Source organism: Microcaecilia unicolor, chromosome 1, assembly GCF_901765095.1.
Source record: "Microcaecilia unicolor chromosome 1, aMicUni1.1, whole genome shotgun sequence".
Classification (NCBI taxonomy): Eukaryota; Metazoa; Chordata; class Amphibia; order Gymnophiona; family Siphonopidae; genus Microcaecilia; species Microcaecilia unicolor.
Window position 1 is genome coordinate 321,853,929 of NC_044031.1, and position 27,437 is coordinate 321,881,365.

General features: G+C 42.9%; 1 protein-coding gene across 3 annotated transcripts in view; it reads right to left on the reverse strand.

The window, feature by feature from the left end:
- The window catches only part of DSP (desmoplakin), a 141,300-nt gene that overhangs the window by 34,378 nt on the left and 79,485 nt on the right, over window positions 1–27,437 (reverse strand). For all 3 annotated transcript variants that reach the window (XM_030208874.1, XM_030208891.1, XM_030208882.1), the window contains exons 7-19: window positions 27,024–27,185; window positions 26,068–26,172; window positions 23,913–24,008; window positions 23,325–23,450; window positions 19,433–19,585; window positions 15,266–15,420; window positions 14,100–14,226; window positions 11,004–11,250; window positions 9,493–9,719; window positions 7,452–7,618; window positions 5,235–5,373; window positions 3,200–3,393; window positions 486–648 (exon numbers count right to left, since the gene is read on the reverse strand). In XM_030208874.1, the coding sequence (XP_030064734.1) occupies window positions 486–648; window positions 3,200–3,393; window positions 5,235–5,373; window positions 7,452–7,618; window positions 9,493–9,719; window positions 11,004–11,250; window positions 14,100–14,226; window positions 15,266–15,420; window positions 19,433–19,585; window positions 23,325–23,450; window positions 23,913–24,008; window positions 26,068–26,172; window positions 27,024–27,185 (2,061 nt within the window). The remainder of the gene's footprint in view (window positions 1–485; window positions 649–3,199; window positions 3,394–5,234; window positions 5,374–7,451; window positions 7,619–9,492; window positions 9,720–11,003; window positions 11,251–14,099; window positions 14,227–15,265; window positions 15,421–19,432; window positions 19,586–23,324; window positions 23,451–23,912; window positions 24,009–26,067; window positions 26,173–27,023; window positions 27,186–27,437) is intronic.

Below are 27,437 nucleotides of genomic sequence, written 5' to 3' on the forward strand. Positions count from 1 at the left end.
GTGCGTTAGTGTTTTTAACGTGCCTACAATGTAGGCCCCTATAGGGATATTATAGGCGCACACATGGTTAACGCGCATTAAAGATGTTAACACGCCTATAGGGCCCTAAATCTGTTAGTGCTTCCTTGTAAAAGGGCTCCTTTATGAAGGTAATTCTATAAAGGGGCACCTATGAAATCTGAATGTGTATGTAAACTGACAGCCACTTAGATTTTTAGATAACAAGAATAGAAACATTTAAATAAATATATCCTTACAAAAAATAAAATTCCACCTGACCCATTACTTGACACACTCGTGAACAGTTTGTGGTTCGAATGTGAAATTCTTCACATAATGTGTCCCCAATGAACAATGTTCTTCTGCATTCCTAGCTAAAAGAAGCAAAACTCGACTCCAGGATTCTTACTTTCATCCCCTCAATTTCAATTAATTTTTAAATTATTTTGGTTACTATGTTAAAGTACGTGAACCTACACTATTACCTTCTGCTCATTCAGGTATCTCATAACAGAATGCGCATCTGGAAACTTTGCTGACTCTATCGTGTCCTGGCGGCTCTTGGCATCACAGATCCACCTGCTAAGCGCCTGGTAAAGCTCTCGGTAATTTCTTAGCTGTTTGCTTTCTTTATCCAATTCCCAAGACCTGGCAATGGCAAAGAATAAAAAGTAAATGTTGTTGTTTTTACAGTTTTTCTCTGTGAATTCATATCTGAATGGTTGTCTTTTGCCTCCAGAGAAAACATGACCATCCATCACTGTGCTTTTCCTTGCTATAATTTTGGGGAACAATGTATTAAAAACAAAGAAAAATCTGTAAATAGTGCTTCATATGCCAAAGCCACAAATAGTGCACATTATTTACGATAACATACTCTGTTTTTGCTTTTAGCGTGCAAATGCCATTTGTATCCTTTGCTGCATTCACAAATAGTAAAACTTGGCAGGTGGCTCTATGTACACAAACAGTTATTTTAACAATTCATGAGCCTCTGCAATGCAAAATCATGCAAAACGTTTAGCAACAGCTCATTATGCAGACTTAGGGATCCTTTTACTAAGCTGCGGCAAAAAGTGGCTTTAGCATGCCCTTAGCAGGTTTTTCCTACTCACTAAGGGGCAGGGCCGCCGAGAGGGGGGGACAGGGGGGATAAAATTCCCGGGGCCAGGGCCTCCAGGGGGGCCCGGTGCTGCAGTCCCACCCGCCACCGGGCCCCTTCCACCCGAACCCCAGCCAGAAGTGCTGTCTTCTGTTCTGACTCCAGCGTGCGCGGCTCACACAGACGCACTCCTCTCAGCTGATCTTCACTGTACTCTGCAGGGCTTCTGTGCGTCTGACGTGCAGGACGTCAGACGCACAGAAGCCCTGCAGAGTACAGCGAAGATCAGCTGAGAGGAGCGTCTGTGTGGGCCGCGCATGCCGGAGTCAGGTCAGAAGACTGCACTTCTGCTGGCGGGGGTTCGGGTGGAAGGGGCCCGGCACGGAGGCGGGTGGGACTGAGGCGCCGGGCCTCCCTCGGGGGGGGGGGGGGGGCGACGACGACAACTTGGGGGGTTGGCAATGGGGGTGGGGCCCAGGGGGCGGGAGCCCGGGGGCGGCCTTGTCCCGGGCCCGGCCTCTCGGCGGCCCTGCTAAGGGGGTCTTTTACTAACGCTAGCGTTTTTAGCTCACGGTAGAAATCAGCTGGTAGTAAATAGCCGAGACGCCCATGGGTGTTCTACAGCAGCTTAGTAAAAGACCCCCCTAAGGTCACTTTTACCACAGCTGTAAAAATGGCCTTTTTGCATTTTTTTATATTAATGGCCATGTGCTAATGTTGCCATTAGCTTATGGCCATTAAAATTTTTTTACCGCATGAGCACTTATCACCACCCATTTTATAAGCAGTAAGGGCTCATGTGTTATTCCTGAGCTAAACAGTTACTGCAGGAATGATGCCTACTCTCTGCCCCCTCGACACCCCCCTAGAAAATATTACGGGGTCCTTTGCCATGGTAAAAAGTGGCCTGCTGTAGTGTGGACACATGAAATTGAAACATACTGGGCTTTTTTAAATGGGGGCAGTAAATGGCCGTGCGGTAAAATTAAAAGTAGCGTGTGCCTATTTACTGCCTGAGCCCTTACCGCCACCCATTGACCTAGCTGTAAGGGATCACTCACTACTCGTGCGGTAATCAGGCCGCATGCGGCAATGTGGCTGTAGTGCCGATTACGGCAGGGAACGCCCCCATAGTAGAAAATAGAAAAAATATTTTCTAACGTGGGAAAGCACGCATGACAACTTAGAAACTACCGCAGGGCGCCCGCGCTATCCATGTGGTAGTGCCGATTTAGTGTGTGTTTTACCAGCGCGTTAGCCGTACCGCCGCTTAGTAAAAGGGTCCCTAAAAAATATTTATTAGCAAACAGTTATTGCATGCTAATTTGGCAGTTGCTGTAGGATGGCTAAGCCCCTCCCATGGTATGCCATTTTAAGCTGCATTAGAACTCCTTAAAGATCTAAACATGGATGCTTTGGACTATGCCAGGGACCTACATGCTGCTCTAATGGACCTGAGTATTACACCTGAGGCTGGCAAGTAATGTTTTTAATCACATTTTTGGGGGGGGGGGGTGGGAGGGGATCAGTGACCGCTGGGGAAGTAAGGGAAGGTCATCCCTGATTCCCTCCCATGGTCATTTAGGCCATCTTTTTGTGCCTTATTCGTTATAAAAATAGGTCTAGCTCAAAACATCTTAGTTTTAGTCTGGATGGTTTTGTTTTGTTCCATTATGCTGAAAAACGTCCAAGTGTTAGGAACGCCCAGATTTTGTCCTTAACATGACCCTGACACCCCCCCCCCCCCCCCTTGTGATTTAAATGCACTTATGACAGACTTCATAGAAAAACATCTAGCATTTGGTTTTCAAAATACCAGTTTGGATGTTTTTGTGAGAAAAACATCCAAATGCATTTATGTCACTTTTTGGACATTTTTCTCATTTGAAAATGAGCCCCCGTGTAACTTTGTAAGTCTAAGTGCTTTCAAAATATATCTCTATGAGATTTTACTTAATTTTTCACATAGGGCTATTGTCCCTAGGCACTTAAATCTTTTCCCCTCATTTATTTTGCCAAATTTTAATCTGATACCATTCTTGCAGGTCCCATGGAAGCATCTGTTCTGACCTACCTAGTTAAAGTACTAGAGCTTACCTGTCATCAATTTCTTTTTCTATTCTCTGCCAGCGGTCTGTCAGCTGATTAACTTTGTCACTGAATTTGAAGATGTCCACATCGCATTGTGGGAAGGCCTGGGAGAGCTGCTCATTCACCTGCATTACATTCTGCATCTCTGTCTCCATTGCTCTCAGTAAGGATTTCTTCTGGTCCAGTTCAGCTCTCATTTTCTAGTGGATAGAAAGGAGGTGGAAAAAACAATAAATCAATTAAAATAAATCAATTAAATGATCAAATGATCCCTCTCTTCAGCAAAACTATTTGATTAAATAGAGATCAGACTTCAAAGATTTTTGTTTCTTGAAACAATATGTATTTTGGCACAAATGAATGCACACTTTCCTGCTTTTGCTACTCCATGACCTACGGCTGATTTCTATTAGAGGGCCCTGCTCAAACCACTGCTCACATGGACCCTGCTTCAGGGCAGGATGGGTCAGGAAGGAAACCACATCGAGCATGGCCCCTTTGTGTTTATGACAAGCAGTGGCATAAATTTTACCTAAGCAGACCTCACATGCAGGGGAGGCCCAAGATTCCCTGTATTGCAATGACAGAGGCAGAATACAGCAGCGCTGTACCTATCTTTAACTGTGATACAGTGGGTCCTTTCAACATCCTTCTTCAAAAAAATTAGCTGAATAACCCCACTTGCAGGCAGCCAGAGAAGCTGCTGCCTAGGTCAAGTCCCACAAAAACCTGCTGTTTTATTTTGCAGCTGCTATCACAAGACTTTGCACTGGGCAGCAAGAAATGAAGCATTACTAAAGGGCCTGCAAGCTGCATTCCACCTCCTCCAAACTATAAGGGTTTGCAGTGGAAGGGCCTCAGCAAAATTTTGCTAGGGGACCCAAATATGAATTTACCCCAGTAATGGCAGAACTTCCCAAACCTGTTCTGGGGCTTCCCAGCCAGTCAGGTTTTTAGGATATCCATAATAAATAAGAATGACACAAATCTGAATAGACAAGAACATGCAACACTGGGCCACTGTCGGAGACAGGGTGCTGGGCTAGATGGACCTTTGGTCTGTCCCAGTGTGGCGATGCTTATGTCTTATTTCTCTCATGCATGATAATTGTGGATATCCTGAAGAACCTCACTGGCTGTTCAGTTTCTAGAAAAGTTTGAGAAGTCCTTGTTTTTTGCCACGTTTTCTCCATATTACATCATTCATTCTGCTGTGCTTTACTGTTAAATTACTGTGCTCTTCTTTTTACAGTGAGTTTCAATTTAAATTATGCCCACTGCAAATAAACATTATAAGCAGCTCAAACTTACAACTTCTTGCCCTATGCCTTACCACCCCCACCCCCCGCCCTTTTCTGCAAAACAATTTATGATGTGTACACAGAAGCAAAATGTAGTAGCACCATTTTGCTAGTGAATTTATTCCAAAAAAGTATCTTTACAATTATAAACCCCCTGGGAGTGGTCTATAAAAACAGGCTGGGAATATTGAATTTTAATTGGCAGGCCTTGAAAGGGAGCTAATGGACCCTTTAAGTGGGGTCAGCCAAAGTAAACACAATGCATATCAAAGAGGCTTGTGTGTTAAAAGTTTTCTCCCATTTTACATCTATGAGGAAAATGCTTATAAAGAATGACTATCAGGCTCATTTTCAAAGCACTTAGCCTCCCAAAGTTCCATAGAAACCTATGGAACTTAGCCTCCCAAAGTGCTTTGAAAATATGCCTCCAAGTAAGCCACTTTGAGCCTGCAAATAGGTGGGAAAATGTGGGATACAAATGCAATAAATAAATAAAATTTTTAAATCTTTATTGTAACATAAAATCCTCAAAGTAAGGTCTATAATTGTACTAAGTAACCTTAGGTTTCAACATTTCTTGTTCATGTCTGGGTAGATCAAGGGCCCTGTTAAAGAGAATGCTGGCTGGATACCAGTAGTTAACTTATGCAAAACTAAAAGAGATTTTATTTTACCATTCTGCATATAAATCAAGAACATAAATTGAAAGGAGTTGGAGGCAGCGGGGCGGCACAACTTACCTTTAGGGTGATTCGGTAGGCCTCCATCTTCTCTGGGTCCAGTGAAATGGTTTCTTCCTCCGTGAGTCTAGCTTCATACACTTTGATCAGGTCTTCGGTTTGGAGAATACTCTGGAGCAGTGCTCTCAGAGCCTTTAACCTGCACAAAACAAACCAGTCTCTTACCAAAGCTCCTGAAAGCTCTGCACTTTGCTTCATAGAAATACAATAGCTGGGCTATGGAAAAACATTTCCATTTCTTTTAATCAAGTTTTATTAATTATTATTAAGCTGCTTTGATATTAAGCACTGTGTATACATTTATGTCTATATATACATACATGTATGCACATCATTAAAACATTACTAACAGGACCAAGAACAATCTAAAGAGGGAGTACACAAACTATGGCCTGAGGGCCATTTTTACAGCCCATGGAACAATTTTTTTTTAACACCTGCTCTTTGGCAGCCATCCCTGAGCAGCGGGTGCCACTGTCTACCGGAATACTCCCCACTGAAAGTGCCCACTTCCCCATCCAATGCCCGAGGATGGCAAGTCATCAGCTGTTTCATCAGCTGCAGGCAAGAGACCAAGAAGAATACTGCAGGAGAGAGGGCACCAACACACAGGTGGGGTGGGAAGGCAGCTTAGGGATGGTTACATGGGAGTATGCACCTGCTCAACTCTCACCCCCATGAAAATGGAAGAGCACACACCAAGGATTATAGGGGCATAAATGGCAGTGTCAGAGGATGCACTGTAAAAGAAGAGGGGACTGGCAGAGCCAGTTGTAGCCATGACTGGGCTGCAGCAGAGAGGAAAAGGAAAGGGGATGAGATTTGATATACCACCTTTCTGTAGTTACAATGAGTAAAGTGGTGTGGTAGCCATGTTAGTCCACTTTTTAAGGTAATAAAATAGAAATAAATCAAAACACAGAAAAGAAAAATAAGATGATGCCTTTTTTACTGGACTAACTTAATACATTTTTTGATTAGTTTTCAAATGTAACCCTTCTTCTTCAGATCAGAAATAAACAAATGTTGACATATCAGAATATATAAGTGAAATACAAAAGCATTCTTATGAGTCTCACAGGAAGAGGGTGGGGTGGGTTAGGTGAGAACCAGGGAAAGCTGCGTGGGTGCGAGACAGGGAGAGATGGACGGTTGATAAGAGGGTGACAAAGAAGTATAATTTTATGGTTTATAGTGGGATAGAAAGCCCAGATCTTTGTTAAGTCCTGTCTGGTGGGTGTCAAAATATTTCATCACTGACTTCAAAGGGGGGATATCCTGAAAACCCTGACTGGCTAGGCGTGCCCCAAGGACTGGATTGACAATCTGTGCCCTACAGACACCTGAAGCAGTTCCCAGCTGGGTCAGACTAGTTAAGAGGGAGGGAGGGAAATGGGCCTTTCTGTGGTTTTTTGCAACTACATTCAAAGCGGTTTACATAGTACATACAGGTACCTAGGGCAATGGAAGGTTAAGTGACTTGTCCAGAGTCACAAAGAGCTGCAGTGAGAATTGGACCCAGGATCAAAGTCCGAGCACTAACCACTAGGCTACTCCTCCACTCGAGAGCCAGAGCGTCACCCAACCCTGCTCACGGTTTAGCAGTCTGAGCTAGCCATAATTCATTCATCTGTCTCTAGTATGTTTTAAGGGAGTTATTCTATACAGTGGGTGCTAACATTTATGCACCAATTATGCATGTAAAAGATCAGAATGGCACACACGCACGTAAATGCCAAAATCCACCTAAGTGCTATTCTGTAGATATGCACATATCTTACAAAACACATATTTAACCGGTAGGTGTACACAGAGGCGGGACTTGCATGCATGTATCTCTGGCATTTAGGTGCAAAGCACTTATCCTGACTCTCTGGCTGGTGTTAAGTGCTCACCCCTAATATACAGCTGCACATTTCACCTGTTATACCAGTATTCTATAAGGGAACGGAGGCACCTACTTTCTTTTATTCAATAGGATCCTATATATAGTGTAGGCAGAGGCGTAGCTAGGTGGGTACAAGGGGAGCAGGTGCTCCCCCAAATAGATTCTGAATGAAATTTTCTCAGCATTTCTGCTTGCACAAGTGCCTATTTTACAAAAGGTCTGCTCCCCCCGACATCAAAGCCTGGGTGCGCTTCTGGTGCAAGGTTATAAACAGCTGCTGTATCATGAAAAACACAGTAAGTTGGCACTGTGGGCTCCTTTCCTCATACCTGTTCAAGTAGGCTGTAGAGAAACCACTGACATTGGACATCTTCTGAAGCAGTACACTGAGCTCCGACTGCAGGTAAGATGCTTTGTCAGAGCCTCCCAGATTCACGAGCATTTCTTTGATTCTGTTGAGTTCTGTGGCGATTCCTTGCATGTCTCCCTTCACACCCTATTAAAAGTGTAGCAATGACAGTTTTTAAAACAAGGGGGGAAAGACATCTGTCATTTTAGGGAGTTGTTTTAGACACTTTTTTTTAAATTCACATTTATAAGCTGCCCGATTCAAGAAACACCTGGTGCCATACAACAGCAGTTATAACACAATATCACACATAAACATAAATATTCAATAAAAGATTGATATAGAGCTCCCATTAGAAATAATTATCTAAGAAATACCGGCTTAAACAACCACCTTTTGAATATTTTTTCACAAGTAAAATAATCTGTCACCAACCTCACTTTTTTGTTTTTTTTTTTTATAAATTTTTATTGAACAAACAATTTTACAACATGCTGGAGCCTTAGTCTCCAATATCATTCCAATATACAAATATTCTAACATTTTCCATCAACCATTTTTTCTTCCCTTACCCCCCAATTCCCCCCTCCCCCCTTTTCCCTTGATTTATTCAGCCCGTTTCAACCTCACTTTCTTCTAGATTTTACAAACGAAAATGTAGATGATCACCAGAGTGCAAGGAGGCCGTCTTAGGCAGGCTGCAGAATCTGGGCAGGCCTATAGATTCGCAGATATCTTGTAACCTAAATATTTATGGGGGCATCAATCCTAGCTTAAGCTTAGGACTGCATATTCAACATTCCTGCCTAAAACAGGTAATGCTGCAGAATATTGGGCATAGCGATCAGCTTATCTTTATGTAGCAACACTGCAGCTAAATACTGGCCCCACAGTGTTACTGCTTTGGGACTCCCCAATTTTATATTTGCATTGATGAGATTTTAATCAGTAATTTGAGATTTATTTTTAGGTTGCTCAACTATTTAGTTGTTTATAAAAAAAATATAAGAATTTGCCTGGAAGTGATGAAAATATAAGGTGACTTTAGAAGGTCTGAGTGACATTTAGACGGGTAAAAGTCTCCCTGGCCGTAAGAGATTTTCATTGGTTAACTACTCAGAAATGCATCCAGTTTAAAATTATTAGTTTAATCTACAAGTCTTTATATGGCTTAAATTCAGAGGGGATTTATTGACAGTATCATCTCAAGGCTGTAAACTTTGTTTTTCAAGGATGTTGTGTCTGGGTTTTTCTTTATTTAAGAATGTACATTTTAAATCTATTCATGAAAGTTTATTTTCAGTTCGGGGGCTAGGCTTTGGAATTCATTACCAATACATGTGTTGCCACTTTCACATTTTCGGAAACTTTTAAAGACCTACTTGCATGAGTATTAATATGGTTTTACAGAATTTTCAGTTGATCTTTAATTTTGTAGTTTCCTCTTTATGAGAAGAGATTGGTCTTAAATATGTAAACCGCCGAGAAGTCTGATTAATGAGTGGTATATAAGACATAACTAGCACAGCATAGCATAGCATTACTTCAGCATGTAGATCCGCAGAACACACTGTTTGAAGAAGGCATGTTGTGGTGAGCCTGAAAAATATGCATCTATTTTTGATCTTGCAATGGCAATATACACATACTTTACAAAATCTAGACATTGGGACTGACACCTGCTCCAAGGTATGTATGTCAGCTAATTCTCATTTGGACCTGGGGTTTGCAGGAGCTATTAATGGGGCAATTCTGCTCACCCTCTATGGTGTTTAAAATTGCCTAAAAAGAAATCCATAATTTAGAGTTTCCTAGCTCAGTTCCTTATTTGGCTCCCTGTGGGCATCCATTTTTATAAAATCCATGAAGTTTCTTCATAACATTACCTATCAATAAGACAGATCCACACACACCTAAAAGTGAAAATGCTGAAATTGTGTGCAAATGAAGCAGGGTTTGCAGCAGAAGTGACAGGCAAGGTAGAAAGACTGATCCCGAAGTGTCCTCAGAAGCGTACTCACCTCCAGGTCATTCATTCTGGATGCAAAGTCTCTGAAGGCCTCCTGATCCAGATTGAAGTTGTTCCTCTGTGCCATCCTGAGCTCACTGTCCTCCAGACGCCGGCGGATCTTCTGAAGCTCCATCAGCAGCCAGACCTCTTTTTCCCGACGCTTTTCTATTTCTTTGCTTTGGTCCAGCTCTTTACCCTTTGCCGCGCCCAACTGAAGGACATCCACTTTGTTTATACCTGAATCCATTTAAAGAATCCCAGACAGATTAGTAATCAAACCACAGCCTTGTGAATAAAGGAGAGGCAGTGTGCAGCAGCAGTCTTTAAAGAACAAGCAGTTTATTAAACAGTTCATCGGATGAGCAATTGGAATTATCAGGTTCCCAGTTTTCCCTTGGTATTTTATAAAAGGCTGGAGCCTTTTGTAAAATATGCAGAAGGATCCCAGCAAATACACATGTATCTGCTGGCATGTACAGGGGAAGCATCGACTTTACGAAAATAGATATAGACAAAAAGAGCAGCTTCCACATTTAAGCACTGGCACCTATATGCATAGCGACCCTATCTCACAGAACTATACATCTAAATAGTGCCAGTGAACAAGGGAAAACAGCAGGAGCATCACAAGCTGTAAATGCACCCTGTTCGACACGGCCCCAAGTGCTTCAGTTGCGCTGCCACCCACCCACTTTTGTGACATCAGGAAGGGAAACCAATGGACAGGGCGCAATTTTGGCACCCTGGCTGCCACTGTGCCCTGTGTGGCTTCAAGCCCTAGGTACAAAATATAATATGTAAACCACTTTGATTGATAAACACAGCCCCATTTCCTTTCCCTTGCTGCACATAGTTAGCTATGGCCCTGGAAGCTAGAAAAGATTTTTTAAAATTTTCAAGGCAAAGTATTAATCCTTTTGAACCCTTATACTAAGTCCTTCCAAAACAAGCAAAAAGTTGAGCTCCCTTCAAAGCAGGCGCAATGAGGGAATTAGTGAAAACGTGTGTATTTCCACTATAAAATGATAAACTAAAATGGGCTGATATGCAGCCTGCGACAGTCAGCGATTACAGAGGTGCTGACAGCCGTGGGCAGAACATGATCTAGATCAGTGGTTCCCAAACCTGGTCCTGGAGGCTCCCCCAAGCCGGTCAGGTTTTCAAGATATCCACAATGAATATTCATGAGATAGATTTGCATGTAGTAGAGGCAGTGCATGCAGGTCTCTCTCATGAATATTCATTTTGGATATCCTGAAAACCTGACTGGCTGGGGAGCCTCTAGGACTAGGTTTGGGTACCACCGACCTTGAAATTCAATGCCAGTCACCAGCACTGAATGTATTCAGCAGCCACTGAAAGTTATCTGTGCCTCAGCCGAAGTTCAGATCAGTGCTAAATAACTGGCCGGATAACATTACAAATGAGTACAAAGAATGAGAAGCATTCCAGCAACCACTCTTCAATGGCATTAGGTAGAGTGATGTACACATAAACCCTTTAGGACCTCTGACTACAGACCTTGGCCTCCATTCTGAATTGTTTGTGACGTTTCCTGAACAGTGCTGGAAGAGCCTCTCTGGTACGCAGGAAGCTGCACCACCAATGTCTGGTAATACTTCTGGGCATCTGTGAACTGCGACTGCATTTTCCGTTTGTCCTCATCGCCAAAGATCTCTGAACCCTGGCTATTCTTAAGGAAGTCTTGGTAATGGACTTCCAGATCTGTTACCACCTTCTGATAATCCTCGTACCTCATTGTTTTCAGCTGAAATCAAACAGATACAGAAATGAATGTATTAAACAGTGAGCGATAGGTACAGGCGGTTCTATATTTCAAAACAAGACTTATCTCAAGGACTATCTCCTAGTTTGAAGGAGAAATCCAATGAAATGCTGTTGTGTGAGGAGCAGTGTTTTTAAAAATTTCAACAAAACAACCATGACTAGGAAAATAAATGCTTTTCTATATCAAAAAAACATAAATGTAACAATATGAAATACATATAACACAGTATATAGTAACATAGAGGGGCATTTTCGACCGGGGCCGCCCATCTATAAAGGCGCCTATTTCCGAGGACGGCGCCGCGAAGGGGCGAGGCCAACCATATTTTCAAAAAAGATGGCCGGCCATCTTTCATTTCGATAATACTGTTGGGGCCGGCCAAATATCAGAGATGGCCGACATTGGTTTTCGCCGATAATGGAAACCGAGGCTGGCGATCTCAAACCCGGCCAAATCAAAGGCATTTGGTCATGGGAGGAGACAGCATTTGTAGTACACTGGTCCCCCTGACATGCCAGGACACCAACCAGGCACTCTAGGGGGCAGTCCTAAAAATTAAAAATAAAAATAGCTTCCAGGTGCATAGCTCCTTTACCTTGGATGCTGAGCCCCCCCAAAACCCACTCCCCACAACTATACACCACTACCATAGCCCTAAGAGGTGAAGGGGGGCACCTACATGTTGGTACGGTGGGTTTCGGGTGGGTTTTGAAGGGCTCCCATTTTCCACCACAAGTGTAACAGGTAAGGGGGGATGGGCCTGGGTCCGCCTGCCTGAAGTCCACTGCACCCACTAAAACTGCTCCAGGGACCTGTATATTGCTGCGATGGACCTGAGTATGACATCTGATACTGGCATAGAGACTGGCAAAAAAAAGTGTATAAACTTTATTTTTTTTGAGGGTGGGAGGGGGTTAGTGACCACTGGGGGTGTCAGGGGAGGTGATCCCCGATTCCCTCTGGTGGCCATCTGGTCAGTTCGGGCACTTTTTTGGAACTTGGACCTGAAAAAAAAGGGACCAAATAAAGTGGACCAAATTCTCGCCAGGGACGCCCTTCTTTTTTTCCATTATCGGCCGAGGGCGCCCATCTCTTAAGCACGCCCCAGCATGCCCCTGTCCTGCCTTTGCTACCCTTCCGACATGCCCCCGGGAACTTTGGCCGTCCCGGCGACAGAAAGCAGTTGGAGCCGGCCAAAATTGGCTTTCCATTATACCAATTTCGCCAGCTTCAGTAGATGGCCGGCCATCTCCCGATTGTGTTGGAAGATGGCCGGCGATCTCTTTCGAAAATAAGCTGGATAGTAACATAGTAGATGACGGCAGAAAAAAACCTGTACGGTCCATCCAGTCTGCCCAAGATAAACTCATATGTGCTACTTTATATGTATACCCGACCTTGATTTTTATCTGTCATTTTCAGGGCACAGACAGTAGAAGTCTACCAAGGACTAGCCCCGCCTCCCAACCACTGGCACTACCACCCAATCTCTGCTAACCTTCTGAGGATCCATTCCTTCTGAACAGGATTCCTTTATGTTTATCCCACACATTTTCTGCAATACTAGAGTGGATTGGACAGTTACTCCAGTTTGGGGAATTTGGATGTATAGAAATATTTTTTTAATGCACTGCATCATATAGCACTGATTTCTCGTGATATCTTTATAAAAGGAACCTCAACCTACCTAATGTGAAGCGACAGAGAGAAACATAGGGGAACAGGAAGAAGCAAGTTAAATAAGTGGGAAGATCATGGCACAGGGCAAGTTAACACTAGGCATGTTTAAGGAATGAGGATTTCATATGAAGCTGTAGGTGGACCAATGGTATAATGTGAGCAAATCTTCTGGGAGATGCACCTAGCACAACTTGAACGGAATGGAAGGCAGCTGTAGGAAGGTGATAAAGGAAGCTATAGGTCTGAACTATGCCTTAACCAGGAACTGAGGTCATTAGAAACCATAAGGGACAACAGGGATAACCAGATGACTCAATATTATAGAGCCAGATTCTGATTTTACTTTGCTCTATGTATAAAGAGTAAGTCCTGCTTTTAAGGAAATCAGAAAGAACAGAAGACCCTCGCACAGGTCAGAACAGCAGGCAAAACACAGCGAATGTGACAGGGATGATACAAAGAAAAAGTCCAATGGACTCAAAGTTCACATCTGTAACTTTATTCAAAGTAAAATGGACTCCACACGAGTTGTGTTTCGACCCCTAAGGCTTGCGTCAGCGAGAATGCGGCATAAAATTTTGATGCATTCTATCTGCGATCTCGGATGTAGGCGTTCCTGCTAATGTTTCACTGTGACTAGGTCTTTGTCTCCAATACCTGTTGAGCGCTGAGAAGGACTCGTGGTCCATTTTACTTTGAATAAAGTTACAGATGTGAATTCTTTGAGTCCACTGGACATTTTCTTTGCATCATCCCTGTCACCTTCACTGTGTTTTGCCTGCTTTAAGAAAATCAGACCTGCATATTCCTGCATGCATTGGGCTACGTCTAACTCAGCTGCCACAGTGAGTCCTGGAGGATCTACCAGAGTGAAGAGCAGAATGACAGAGGCATACAACCGCCAACACCACGTGTGCCAGCAATGAGGCAGGAGATTCATTTTAGGGGTCTGCAAGTCACAAAGTAGAATCTTCAATGTCATAAAAGGCTTTAACATGTAGACTGTTCTCACCAGCCAATCAAACACCGCACTGCTGTCTTGTCCATGCTGGATTCAATAGTTTGGTTTACTTTATTTGATATACCGCAGGTGGGCACTAGTGTTCACACAGAAAGGATAAGAAATTCTGAGGAAAAGGAGCACGTACCTTAGCAAGAGTCATTGCCCTAATTTTCTCAATGTCAATCATGCAGTAATGCCAGGACACCATACTCTTCATATTGATATAAAGCTGGTTCCAGAGAGCTAAAATTGCTTCGTAGTACTGTTCAATCCTACAAAAGATTGAGGCTATTAGTTTCCCTGCTGCACAGGAGCTGCTTAAGTGGGACCCCAACAAGGCCAGTGCAAGATTATTAGATGCCCTAGGCAACACCTTCAGTTTTATGCCCTGCCCCCCCCCCCCACACCCCATTCACTTTCAGGTCCCTAATCTGCCCCTCCCACAAGGCATCATGCTTTTAAATATTAAACTTTGCTGTGTTTATATATTTCTCAAATAAACAAAGAATAAGGGCAATTTCCAAAAGTCAATCAGCCAGGTAAAGGGGCCATTTGAAAATTGCCCACCTTTTCTGCAGGTAAAAGTACAGATTGATGGTTCTAGAGTTACCAGACAGCAGAAACAAAAACTGGAGTGCACAAAAGAAATAGGAACCAATTATTCTTTATTGCCAGCATATGACATGACACAGCTGTGTTGCAGCATGAACATATGTCTGAATCAGAAATCTCAAGACAATCTAAAATCATACAACATAAAATGACAATTATAAGAAAAAGCATACCAGAAAAACTAAAACATTATATAAAAAGTAAAACTTTTTGTTTCTGCTGTCTGGATTCATTCCATTCGTGGAGGTTTATCCTTCTTTTTTGTGGTTCTTACAGTTACCTCCAGATTTTATATAGGACAACCAATTTTTATTTGGGTGCGATCCTGAGATGAACACGCATCTCAATTAAATAACAAACCAATGAACGCCAAAAAACTGAATGTTAAAAAAATCCCAAATTGGATACTCCATTTCGCACCCAGATGCCAGATACAAAAATCAGACTTGACATCTTAGCAAATGAATTGCAGGTCTAAATTTAGGCTCTTCAGTTTCAAGAACCAAAACTTAAGTGGCTTTTCAACTGAAAATATAGGGTCCTAATGTAGGTGCCAAGCAATTTTTGAAAATTGGCCTCAAAATGTCTACAGCACTTCACTAGCCTTCATTAAACACTTTTGAGAGTGTAAACACATCAGCACACACGGCACACATTTTTAAAGAACAGGTCTTGAGCTCTTGAAAATGCATGACCTACTTGGTAGACAGATCCACTGCTAATGGATTTGGGGGAGGTACAATGAGACTGACAGAAGGCACCAACATGTCCAGTCCTCCAGGGCCAGTTACATGCCATTTGCTGCGTTCCGCATTGTTCTTTAAGATGCACTCATCTCCCTTATGCACAACTTTCTGTAATGAAGAGAAACATGTTATTTATTTATTTATTTCAGCAAGGTGTAAGGAGCTTCATCTTCTGGTCTTCTGTGAGTATAGAAAGTCTAGCAGCTTGATAAATAGATATGAAAAATATTATTTGGAAGTACTACATTGAGCTGCATTCTATTAAAATCAAATGGCCTATCACATTAATATACAGTAGTATATGATAGCAGAAAAAGACTATTGGACTCATTCACTCAGCCCAATTATCCTGTCCTTTCAGCCAAGATACAACAGAGTGCGACCACATGAAAGATTTCTCCTTATCCAGGATAGTCTTATTTTTGACTTCTTTTTTTGCATCTACCATCATGGTTAGAAGAACATAAAACACCTACCTCCATTTACCGCCTAATTCTATATGGAGGTGTATTTTCAAAGCACCGAGGGGGTCTTTTACTAAAGCTTAGCTCAAGTTATCAGCAGCAGGGCCCATAGGAATAAATCCCTGAGGAAGCAGTACAGGATTAGTGATTTCATAGCTGTACATTAGATGTATGTAATTATCAATGGAAAATACACTTGTGTCTATTCAATATTGTACTTCCTGGTATATTTTCTCCAACATTTCATGGGTATGGAGCTCTTACTTTGGCTGAAAAAAAACAAACTAACTCAAAACAGGAAAAAAAATACCCAATTGCCCAATCTAGTGTGCTCAATTGTGATTCTTCTGCTTTGTATAAATATGCAACCCACCATCAGCTACCCACACCCCAGGTCTATCTTTTCCTGACCCTTCAGCCTCTTTCCTACCACTACCCTCCACATTACTCTCGATGTCATGCCCTTCGCCTCCTCAGCTGGTCAGCCATTTCAGACCTTATCACCTTCCTGAAATGTAATCCAGCAGCCAGATCCCCTTCAATACACTGGCACCAAACTTTCTACCAATCCACATAGTCACCACATCCAGTGAAGTTGCTGTCCAGAATATGCACTCTCTATGCTAACTGAAGCTTATGTCACTTCATGTCAGTTACCCCAACATGATGCAGCCATACTGCCACCACTCTGTGTGGTTACCCCAATGGCTGTGTTACCACTAGTTCATGTTTCCTCAATCCCTTTATTATTCCTTATTGCCTGTGTTTTATTTCTTGCCCTTTTTGAAGTTCATTACCATTTTATCCTTAAGCTTCCATTCTGAGAGGGCATTCTAGGCAACTACCACCCTTTCTGTGGATAAAAATATTACCTCACATTGATTTAATCTCTTGGAGCTGTGTATCATGGTCACTCATTGCACAACTTCCTTTCCATGAAAAAAAAGGGTCTACTTGTGCTCGGTTATCACCATTAAGATATTCAAATATCTCTACCTTATCCTCCTATTCTCTAGGGCAGGGGTTGCAAACCTTCAAAACAGAAGAGCCATTGTACAGGTTCAAGATATTGTGAAAGCTGCAACCTATTGTAAATTAGAACACTCATGTAAATTGCCTTGCCTCTTCTTCCCCTTATCCCCAGCAGCTACTCTCACCTTCGCCCTTCCCCCATCCCTAAGCACTTCTTCAATCCCTCATCTCCAGCAGTCACCTCTCTCAATCCCAACCCTCTTCCCCAGCAGTCCCTCTCTGCCTCCCTCCCTTCAGCATCTAGCACTCACTATTTTGAGTCTCCCACCCAGACCCAGCAGTCACTCTGTCTCAATCGCTCCTCACCCCTAACAGCCATTTTTTCTCTTGCACAATTCAGCCATCATCCCCATTAGTTTCTCTCTTAATTCCCTCCTCAATCTCTCTCATTTTTCCCATTCTCAGCAGTCTGTCTCTTAATGTTCCCTTCTGCAACACTCTACTCCCCATTCACAGCATGCTCTCTTTCTGTCTCTCCTCCCTCCCTGTCTACAGCTTTCTCTCTCTTTCCCTTCCTCCTTCCCACCCATGGCAGTCACTCTCTTTCTCTCAATCCCCATCCCTGTCCTCAAAGGCACTTTCTCTCTCCCCCTCACACCTCCAGCAGCCACTCTATCTCTCAATCTCCATGGCATCATCACCAATCACTCTTATACACTTCCTCCATCCCAGGTCCAAGACAATGTTTGTTTCTCCTGAGGCCCACGTGGCCAAAGAAAGCATCTCTTTCTCCTAGTCATGGCCTGCCCAACCAAAAACAGCACCTTCTGTCTGCATGGCCAAAGAGCATGACTCCTCACCCTACCGTGACCTGCACATCCAAAAACATATCAAATCTTATACCATGTCAAACCAAAATGCTCAGAATGGTTTACATTATAAAATAACCTCCTCCCATGATCCACACAAGCCACTGATGCCAGTACTACCATCTAATGTACAGCTATGAAATCACTAATCCTGTATTGCTTCCTCAGGGATTCTAGCAGTGTTCACTTTTAGTCACCTCAGCAGCCTGTTACATTTATCTTACTTTCTCCCTAACACTGAGTATTTGATTTAAAGCCAAAATCAAGTTTCAAACAAAACTGCACACAACGCCCAGGGGTCAATGCGCATGCATAATATTGAAATAAACATCTTTTATCAAGGATTTCCTTCTGGAACATTCCACCAGCTCAGAAAAACAGGCAAGCAAAAACTTGCACAAAAGAAATTTTGCATAATTCTTAATATTTTCCACTTCTGGCCAAAGGTCCCACAGCTTTGTGCACAACTGTTTTTGCCTGTATGAATTTCTATTTCTGTGGCTTTTTTCCTTTCTGGAAGTCTCAGAAAATTAAACCCTTGGACCGAAGAGGTCTATAAAATAATGAGTGCAGTGGTATACATGAATCACTTGTTTACTCTTTCCAAAAATACTAGGACTTGAGGGCACGCAATGAAGCTAGAAAGCAGTAAATTTAAAACGAATCAAAGAAAATATTTCTTCATTCAACGTGTAATTAAACTCTGGAATTCATTGCCAAAGAATGTAGTAAAAGCAGTTAGCTTAGCAGGGATTAAGAAAGGTTTGGATGGCTTCCTAAAGGAAAAGTCCATAGACCATTATTAAAATGGACTTGGGGAAAATCCACTGTTTATTTCTAGAATAAGCAACACAAAATGTATTGTACTGTTTTGGGATCTTGCCAGGTACTTGTGACCTGGATTGGCCACTGTTGGAAACAGGATGCTGGGTTTGATGGACCTTCAGTCTGTCCCAGTATGGCAATACTTATGTACTTTTCTAAGGCCAAAGAAATTGCCTCAACTTTTCTCTCTTCAGTGCTGGCATCACCTGATGGAACTCAAAAGCCACACTGAGGTGCTCAGGAGCTGTGGATTGCTGACCCTGCTCTAGGGTATACATACTGAGACCCTTAAGTCTCACATCATACTGCTCTTGGTGCAGACCCCACACTATGGACCCTGTATACTAAGACACGCTAGTGTTTTTCACACGTGCTAAACACAAGAGAAACCCATATATTCCTTAGCGCTGCTTAGTAAACAGGGCCCTATGTTGGTTGGCTTTCCCTGGACTGCCTTTAGCATATCTCTATCCTTTCTAAACTATGGCTTCCAGAACTGAACACGGTATATTAAGTGAGGCCTCCCCAGTGACCCATACAGAGGCATCATCATCTCTTTTTTTTTGCTGCTCATAGCTCCTCTTACACACCCCAGCATCCTCCTAGCCCTGGCTCAATGGTAGGGTCAGCCCTATACACCACTCTGTTGGATTTCTCACTGTGCACTTTTTTGCATGTAATCTTAAATGCTAAGCATTAGACCACACATCAGACCACACTTCGAACTATCTCATGTTGTCTAGTCTCTCATTTGCTAGATAAGTTTTTGCAAACATGTCATTCACCAAGAAGCAATGACTAGTTTTCTACAAAAAGTAAATGTGCGAGAAGAAATTATTTAGATAGTTTGCAGAAACCTGCAGGCTTTCTCTATTAGAGTGTCTACATGTAAGTTACTTCACCTGTAGGATTTTCCCAATGAATCTCCAAAGCAAGGACAGGGACAGATTTTTCACAAGTTTTGGCTTTCTGAAGAATTGGGTATAATACCTGTTCCTGCTTGTAGTCACACAGAGCCTTCAGCACAATGGGTTTGTTGCTCCTGTAATCTGGGTTACGGGGTTTCAGCTGAACAATCTTCTTAGATTTGTTCACCAAGTTTTGCACTTGCCTCTTGTATTCAAGAATTTTCTCTCGCTCTTTCTGTTAAGCAAACAGGTAAAAACAAAATCAGTTTTGAGACCTTGGTATTAAACAAATTGAAGGCATTTTAGCCTCTGTTTTATAAGTCATAGTGCCTCATTTTCAAAGCACTTAGACTTACAAAGTTCCATAGGTTACAATGTAACTTTGTAAGTCTATGTGCATTGAAAATACGCCTCTATGTAACTTTGTAAGTCTATGCACTTTGAAAACGAGCACCTTAATACAACTTTATTTGTTTCAAAAATATCTGCACAAAGATCCAGATCAGACAACAATAAATGTGCATGTGGAGAAAATAAAGATGACAGCTAAAGAAAGGCCTTGAGGGGCAGCAGGGAGATCACTGGTTCTCCACTGCACTTTCTCCAGAGCTGATAGACTTCAGGCACTGAGAGCAGGACACCCATGAAGGTCAGCTATTGCACAGTAACCCAGAAATGTGACTAGAGAATCCAGCATGAGGAATGTTTGCCAGCAGGGGCGGACTGACCATTTGGGCAACCGGGCAGTGCCTGAGGGCCCAGAGGCTCTCGTTCCCCCCTGCTGCAGTCGCCCCCCCCAAGCCTCAGTGGGCTCTCCGCAGTCCCACCTTCAAGAGCCCTGGAGGTCTAGTGGCCTCTGCTGGGGAAGGAAAGAACAACACTCTTTCTTGCCTACTACTGCTATTCTGCCCGGTGCCCCTGTGTTTTAAAAATGGCTTCCGAGACTGCCTGCAGAAGTCTTGCGAGACTGTTGAGACCTGTGAGACCACAGTGGGAAGTCTTAGCACCCATTTTGAAAACATGACCGTGCTAGGCAGAATAGCTGTAGCGGGCAGGACAGAGTGAGGTTCTTTAATGCCCCCAAAGAAGCCACTTTACTACTAGGGCCCTTCAAGGTAGGACCAGGAAGGGCCCACTGAGACTCACAGGACTGTAGTGTGCAGGAGGGGGCAGTAGCTGCAGCAGTAGTGGGACTGTAGTGTGTGGTAGGGGGCAGCAGCCGGGGGGGGGGGGGCCCAATGACCCTTACTGCTTGGAGGCCCAGGTCACTGTCAGTCCATCCCTGTCTGCCAGTCTCCTAACTGGGATATCTGCCCAGACAGATTTTAGTAAGACAGGCTATCTAATCATGGCTCTCTCACAAACTGAGATTTAGAGATCTCTGAACATGAGGTTAAGTCAGGTGAAGGGCAATTCTATAACTGGGTGTCTGCACTTATGCGTCACTTGCATGTGTAAATGTGAAAAAAAGTGTACACTTGTGCACACAAATGGAGCCAGTATTCGGTAAGGGCATGCATACATCACATTGTGTGTAAATGCAAGGGAGGCATTCACATCGTTGGAGCATGGGAGGGAGATGGGCGGAGCTGTCATGCACACAATGTGCAGAATACTGTAAGTTATTCACGCCCTTGCCGCATTTACGCAGCAACAGCTATGCAAGGTCTATGGCTGCTGTAACTGTAAGGTGTACTGTTACCAGGTTACGCTAGTATAATACAGTCTCAATTATCCAACCTTTGCTAATCCAACCATCTGGCATATCCAACAGACCCCCCCCCCCCCCACCCAGTGACATCATCACATCGCGGTTAAGAAGTGCGAATGTTCTCTGTTTTCTGACTTCATATGCTGCTGGCTCGTGTTAATAAACAATACTATATTTTAAATACAGATACCCTATGCCTGTTCTTTATGCGTAAAGTATGTTTTCCATGCATTTCTTAAGGGGTTACCATTGTTTTCCATATTATCAGACAATGGCTCAGTCCCATTTATGTCAGATAATCGAGACTGTACTATATTCTATAATGGAACCTGGGCACTCAAATGTCAGAGAATAGGCTTTCACCCCATGGCTTCGGAGCACCTAAAAGCGGGCACACAGTTATACAACTGCCCCCTAACAGTCCAAGACTGACATTTTTAAAAATATAGTATTTGCGCTTTACCTTTTCTGTATACTAAGTTTTAACCAATAAATAGGCACCTCAAACTATTTCTTCAGTCGAGGCACATTTATAATTTGTAGGGGGATTAACTGCGATTTAAAAGGGCTACATCAAAAAGTACCATCTATTAGTCTTGATAAGATTTCATTTGAGAAACCCAACACAAAGGTATCAGGTCTGGTTAATGTTCTTTAAGACGACAGAATTTGTGAAAGTATATCTGTCAACAATGGGGTTTCCATACCTCAAAGTAGGAGCACAAAACACAAGACCCCAGGAACTGAAGACAAGCAAGCACCAGTAATGCTTCAGAAAAAGAAAGACAGAACAGCAGAAAAGGTGTTACTGAGGCAGAGCGCCATCCAGGCTGGAGGGAATGTCCAGAGGCACTGACATGGGAGTGAGGAAGTCAGGCTAAGAGGCTGGGAAAAAGAGAAAAAGCCTTCAGTTCAAAGAACAGCCAGAAGTGGAAGTAGAGGACAGAAGAAAAGCAACAAAGGTTCTGTCCATGGAAGGAGCCGCTCTCAGAAGAAAGGCCGGTTTGGTTAAGCAACAAAACCTGAGCAAAGCAGAGTGGAAAAGGTGATGCGGCCTGTCCAAAAGGGCAGTCTGGAAGGCTTTCTGAATCATTAAGATATCCTGTCCAACCACATTCCACATCTCTTTTTAGAAAATTAAGGCCCCCTTTTCCAACAATATGTTAAGCAGTTAACGCAGGAATTAGTACACAGCGCGTGCCCACATTAATATTCAAAGTAGAGGCACATGCTAATTACTGCATAACTGAGAAACACAGAAAGGAGTGGGAAATGGTCAGGAGCAGCAGCATACCACTTGTTAACTGTTAACCTAGCAGCAGGTAATGCAGTGCGGTTAACACCACCTCCATAGGTGGGGTTGAGTATCTGTGTTATCGGAAATGCAATTAACGTTTGGTTAGTTTACCCGCTCTTTACCCTCTGTCAGCTTCTCTTTTGTTGCTCCTGTATTCCCATCCGCATTCTCTCCTTTTAGCTACTCTGTACTTAATTTGTAAGATTTTTTTACTGGAACAAATTTAACCTGTTGTATTATGTAATTTTCTAGTAACTTTGTTAGCCACATTGAGCCTGCATAAGCTGGGAAAATGTGGGATACAAGTCGACCAAATAAATAAACATGCGTTATGTGTACCGTCTCCCCATTAACTGTGTGGGAAGATGCTGGGCATGCCTCCAACAATTAACAAAGGCTTTGCAGTTACCACACATTCATTTTGGCCATTAACATGCAATAGATACAAACTTTTAACACAGCTTAAGCACCTTAACAGAAGCAACCTGCAAATAAATATTTAAATGATGTTACCGAATAAAAGACCTCACTATAAGAGATTAACCCAGAGTTTCATAATCTGACTGCCATCTTCAGTGACATCACCAGTGCACATGTCACTTATTCATGAGACCTAACAAGGCTGACACTCCTCTCTCCCCCCAGTCATCTCACACAGTTGACACAGAACTACTACTACTACTACTATTTAGCATTTCTATAGCGCTACAAGGCATACACAGCGCTGTACAAACATAGAAGAAAGACAGTCCCTGCTCAAAGAGCTTACAATCTAATAGACAAAAAATAAATAAAGTAAGCAAATCAAATCAATTAATGTGAACGGGAAGGAAGAGAGGAGGGTAGGTGGAGGCGAGTGGTTACAAGTGGTTACGAGTCAAAAGCAATGTTAAAGAGGTGGGTTTTCAGTCTAGATTTAAAGGTGGCCAAGGATGGGGCAAGACGTAGGGGCTCAGGAATTGGTACCTCCAGGTCCTTGATCATATCCAGCAACCGCTGTAATGGCATGCTCTTATCACACATGTATTTCTTCCTGATACTGTCTTGCAGATTCTTTAGATAGGCTTCAGTGCTTTGGGCCTCTTCAAAAAACTAAGCAAAAGGTAGCAAACAGGAGGTTAATAAGAAATGAAATGCTACTGATACAAGCTTTTCACAAAAACAAATGTATTTTAAATGTCACTGTTATGAGGCAGCGGAGATAAGCGTTAAGAGGTGTGAGGCAGGGAATTATATGGGAAGAGAAGGGGGATGGTGGGGGGACGAACTTTGAGTTCTTATGTTATTCTCATTATTCTCAGTCAATTCAAAACGGGGGAGTGACAATATCTGACGTTTGTTCAGATTCTTGTAATCTCATCCAGGATTCAAGGCTGAGATGGCAATTTGCAGAATAGGATTTGAGAATTCTAGGAATTTTTCTTTTAACTAGAGTTTAAAGTTGACCGCTTTTAAACAGAAAACATGAAACTGAAGAATCCAGACAATAAAACAGATAAATATAACATGTTGAATTAATCTCATACTAGCACCCAACAGACATAAAGAGTTCACCTGAAAGTATGCAGGATTTTCCTTTAAATGGACATCAATACATTTGGTGATCTGAAGAATCCAGCTCCACTGGGTCTGCAAGGTATCCATATATGCCTGCAACGACACCAGGAATCAACTACAGCAACAGCTTCAATGAACCTCAAAACGTGTTTTACTTCCCCCCCCCCCCCAAATTGAAAAGAAATGATCATTTTCCTTAAACACCAAGATATTATCACTATTTGACTGCCAGAAATCTGGAAAGCATTTTCAAAATTTAGATGGCTGGAATTTTCCTACGTCCAAAATACATGAATTTGCAGCTTCATTCTTTCAACAGCATCTGAGGCAAACACAGTAGACCTGTTTATAACAAGGATTATTACTAACCACAGCCATGCCCTCTAAAGTAAGCCTTCCACTGCTGGTCCAAGCACACACATTCTGCTATAAAACAATTTACATTTTATTTTGCAACCAGCATAAAATATTACATGTACAAAACAAATCTGTCACCCAATGGTAACCCTGTTGCTTGGATTGTTGTTGGTTTGGAGAGGGGGCTGTGGTCACTAAATGTCCCTTACTAGTAACATGAGGGTCCCCTACTGAGCTATGAGGTCAGAGTGAAGTGTATTGAGCACCCCCCACCCCCCAGCGGAGGTGTTTTTTAAAGGGGTCATGGATTTGCTATACTGCTTTTTTTGTGTGGTACACCCAAAGCGGTTTACGTTTATTGTATGCAGGTACTTTCTCTGTCCCTAGTGGGCTCACAATCTAAGTTTTTGTTTTTCAAGGTGTGTCCTTCTGGAAAACATATGAGCCCACTTAGGTTCTTCTCCTTCTGTCCTATCCCAAGGATAGAGCTCCCGGGCAAGAAAGAGGGAAAGTATCTTAGGGGGTCAATTTTCAAAGCTATTTAACCTGGCAGGAGAGGCTGCTGGCTGGTTAAATCGCCTGAGTAGGGCTATCCACTGACATTCAGTGGCACTTCACTGGATAGCAAACGAAGTAGTGAGGCAAATACAAAAGAGGTTTCTCAATATTCAGGGTCCTTTATTATAGTCACAGTAGCAACATAGTAAAGACCAGACACGGCCATGTTTCAGCGTGCAAGCCTGCCTCAGGGGTCATCAGACCTGTAAATGTACGCTGATAAAGATACAAGTGAAATATATGAAAAACAGTCCTTTCTAAAAACAAATCGTTGTGCCCGTTTGTAAACCAGGCACTTCTGCTCTACTGTGCATAAACCACAAGAGGAGAGGAGCAGGCCCGCCTGGGGGGGGGAGGGGCAAGATTCCCCAGGCCCGGCCTCCAAGGGGGGGGGGGGGGGGTCTGGCCCCAGCAAGGTTTTTAGGAAACAGAAGCTTCTTCCTGCCTGCCTGCTTCCTGCTCCTGTGTGCCAGGACCTGGATAACTGCATTAACGTGATAACCCGGGTCCCGGCACAAAGGAGCAGGAGACAACAGACCAAGGGAGAAGCAAACACAGGAAGGTAAGGGGGCAGGGGCACAAGTGTGGGGGCTGGCCCTAACTCGGGTCCGGCTGTGTCTCTCGGTAGCCCTAGGTAGAAAGTTCAGATTGTGTATGGTGGCAATTATGATGAAATCTATGCAGACATCTCTTTATATAGCTTTATGGTCAAATAAAGGACAGAGGAAATAAACAAAATGAAATATGTAGAAGTCCAAAATAAACTTTAATTCAACAACACTTGAGTATGTAACAAATAAATCGCCCGATGTGGCAGCAGCATTTCGCCCACTAATAGGTTGTATCGGGGGCTTTTAATACCAGAAAGGTGTGTTTCAATGGCTCCACCAAACTGGTTAAACAAAATCTCTCCCTCTTACAGACTGCTCTGTGCCCTAAGGGAGCTGGCACTAGGGCAGAAAAAGTGCAGGCACTCTGGTTTGAGCAATTAAACCTGTGTGTTTGTGAATTTATATCATGTATCCCAATAAAGAAATTTTAAAAAGAAAAATGAATGAGAATTATTCTCTACTTTTTCATTAAATGAGAAACTCCTCTCTATAGACATCTGTGACACTATCACTGGTCCGCTCGCCTGCGACCTCCAACAAATGCTTATTAGCCCGCCGACACTGCATGGTGATGTACTGCTGACATTTTTCTTGTGTTCTAGCATTACAGGCTTGCAAAAACTCACCTCAATTTTGTCAGCTGCTGGGTGCTGATTTAGCACAAGCTGGTCGCACTCTTGTTTAAGTTTGTTGAGATCCTTTTCCTTCACCTCCAGCTGGCTCATGAGTTTCTAGAAACAGGACCACAGGATGAGCAAACACAAACATGGCAGCTACACATCTCAGGGGAGAAGTGAAAAGCGTATATTAATATCTGAAAGTTGTTCTGTGGCCTATGAGAAATAAACACAACAACCTCAGCAAACAGAATGAGCTCCTCCCTCGCCTATCTCAACTGTCCCTCCAAAGAAGAGCTGAGGCAGCACATTGGTGGGTGGTCTTGAAGAAAGTGCACTGCCACTAACTGCGCTTTATCTGTTCTCAATAATGAGGAGTTTTGTAAAAAAGGAATGACAGGCCCATTTTTTCAAAAAGTAAAATAATTACACCTCAAGATTTTACGGCAAAATCCCATTATAAAGAAACTTTCTCTTACATAGCTGGTGACATCCAAGGTAAAAGAAAACCAACAAAAGCAGCTGGAGTGAAGTCATATCTTAGACAGCTCAAATCTCTGCACCTTTCAGCAGAATTTCCCAAACATTCTCTGAGGCCCCAACAGCGAGTTGGATTTTCAGGCTATCCTCAGTGAATATGTACTAGATATTCTTAATATTCCACTTTATGCAAATGGAGAACCTAAAAATCCAACTGGCTGTAAGCTGGAAAGGATGGGTTTGGAAGCTCCACGTTGAGACCACAAACACCCCATTCTGCAGAAGATGTACTGAAGAAGCGATTCTCATGGTCTTCAAAGTGTTCGTCCTCAAACATTTGAAATACTCCTACCCAACTGGCTGGCTGGTATGCCTTGAAATACCTTACTCCAACATGATGGTACAGAAATGATAGAAAACAATATCTTTGTAAGAAGCACAGCTCTCTCTGGTCCTAACTTAAGGTTGAGCTGGTGCAAACTCACAGAGAAGGCCTCCTGTTTCCGGGTAATGTCTGTATTCCTGTCACTCCAGTCATAAAGAAGCTCTTCCTCCTCACGGTCGTTGATCCACATAATCTCTCGGGATGTGGCTTGGATGATGGCTTGAAGCTGGCGCAGCTGATCCATTCTTTCAAAGGAGGCTTTCTAATAGGACATCCAAGAACACCACAAAATGTCAAAAGAAAAGTATCTGCACCACATGCTGTAATGTTTGACAGTTAAACACGTTTCCACTTGGAGGAAAAACCATATTAAGGGGATAATTTTATAAATCATTTTCCACCTGTAAAGCCCTATTTACATATAGAAAATGGCTACCACAAAATTGCACGTGTGTATTATATGCATAAAATGTAGGAACGCCTCAACATAGCATCTACTTACATGATTTACGCA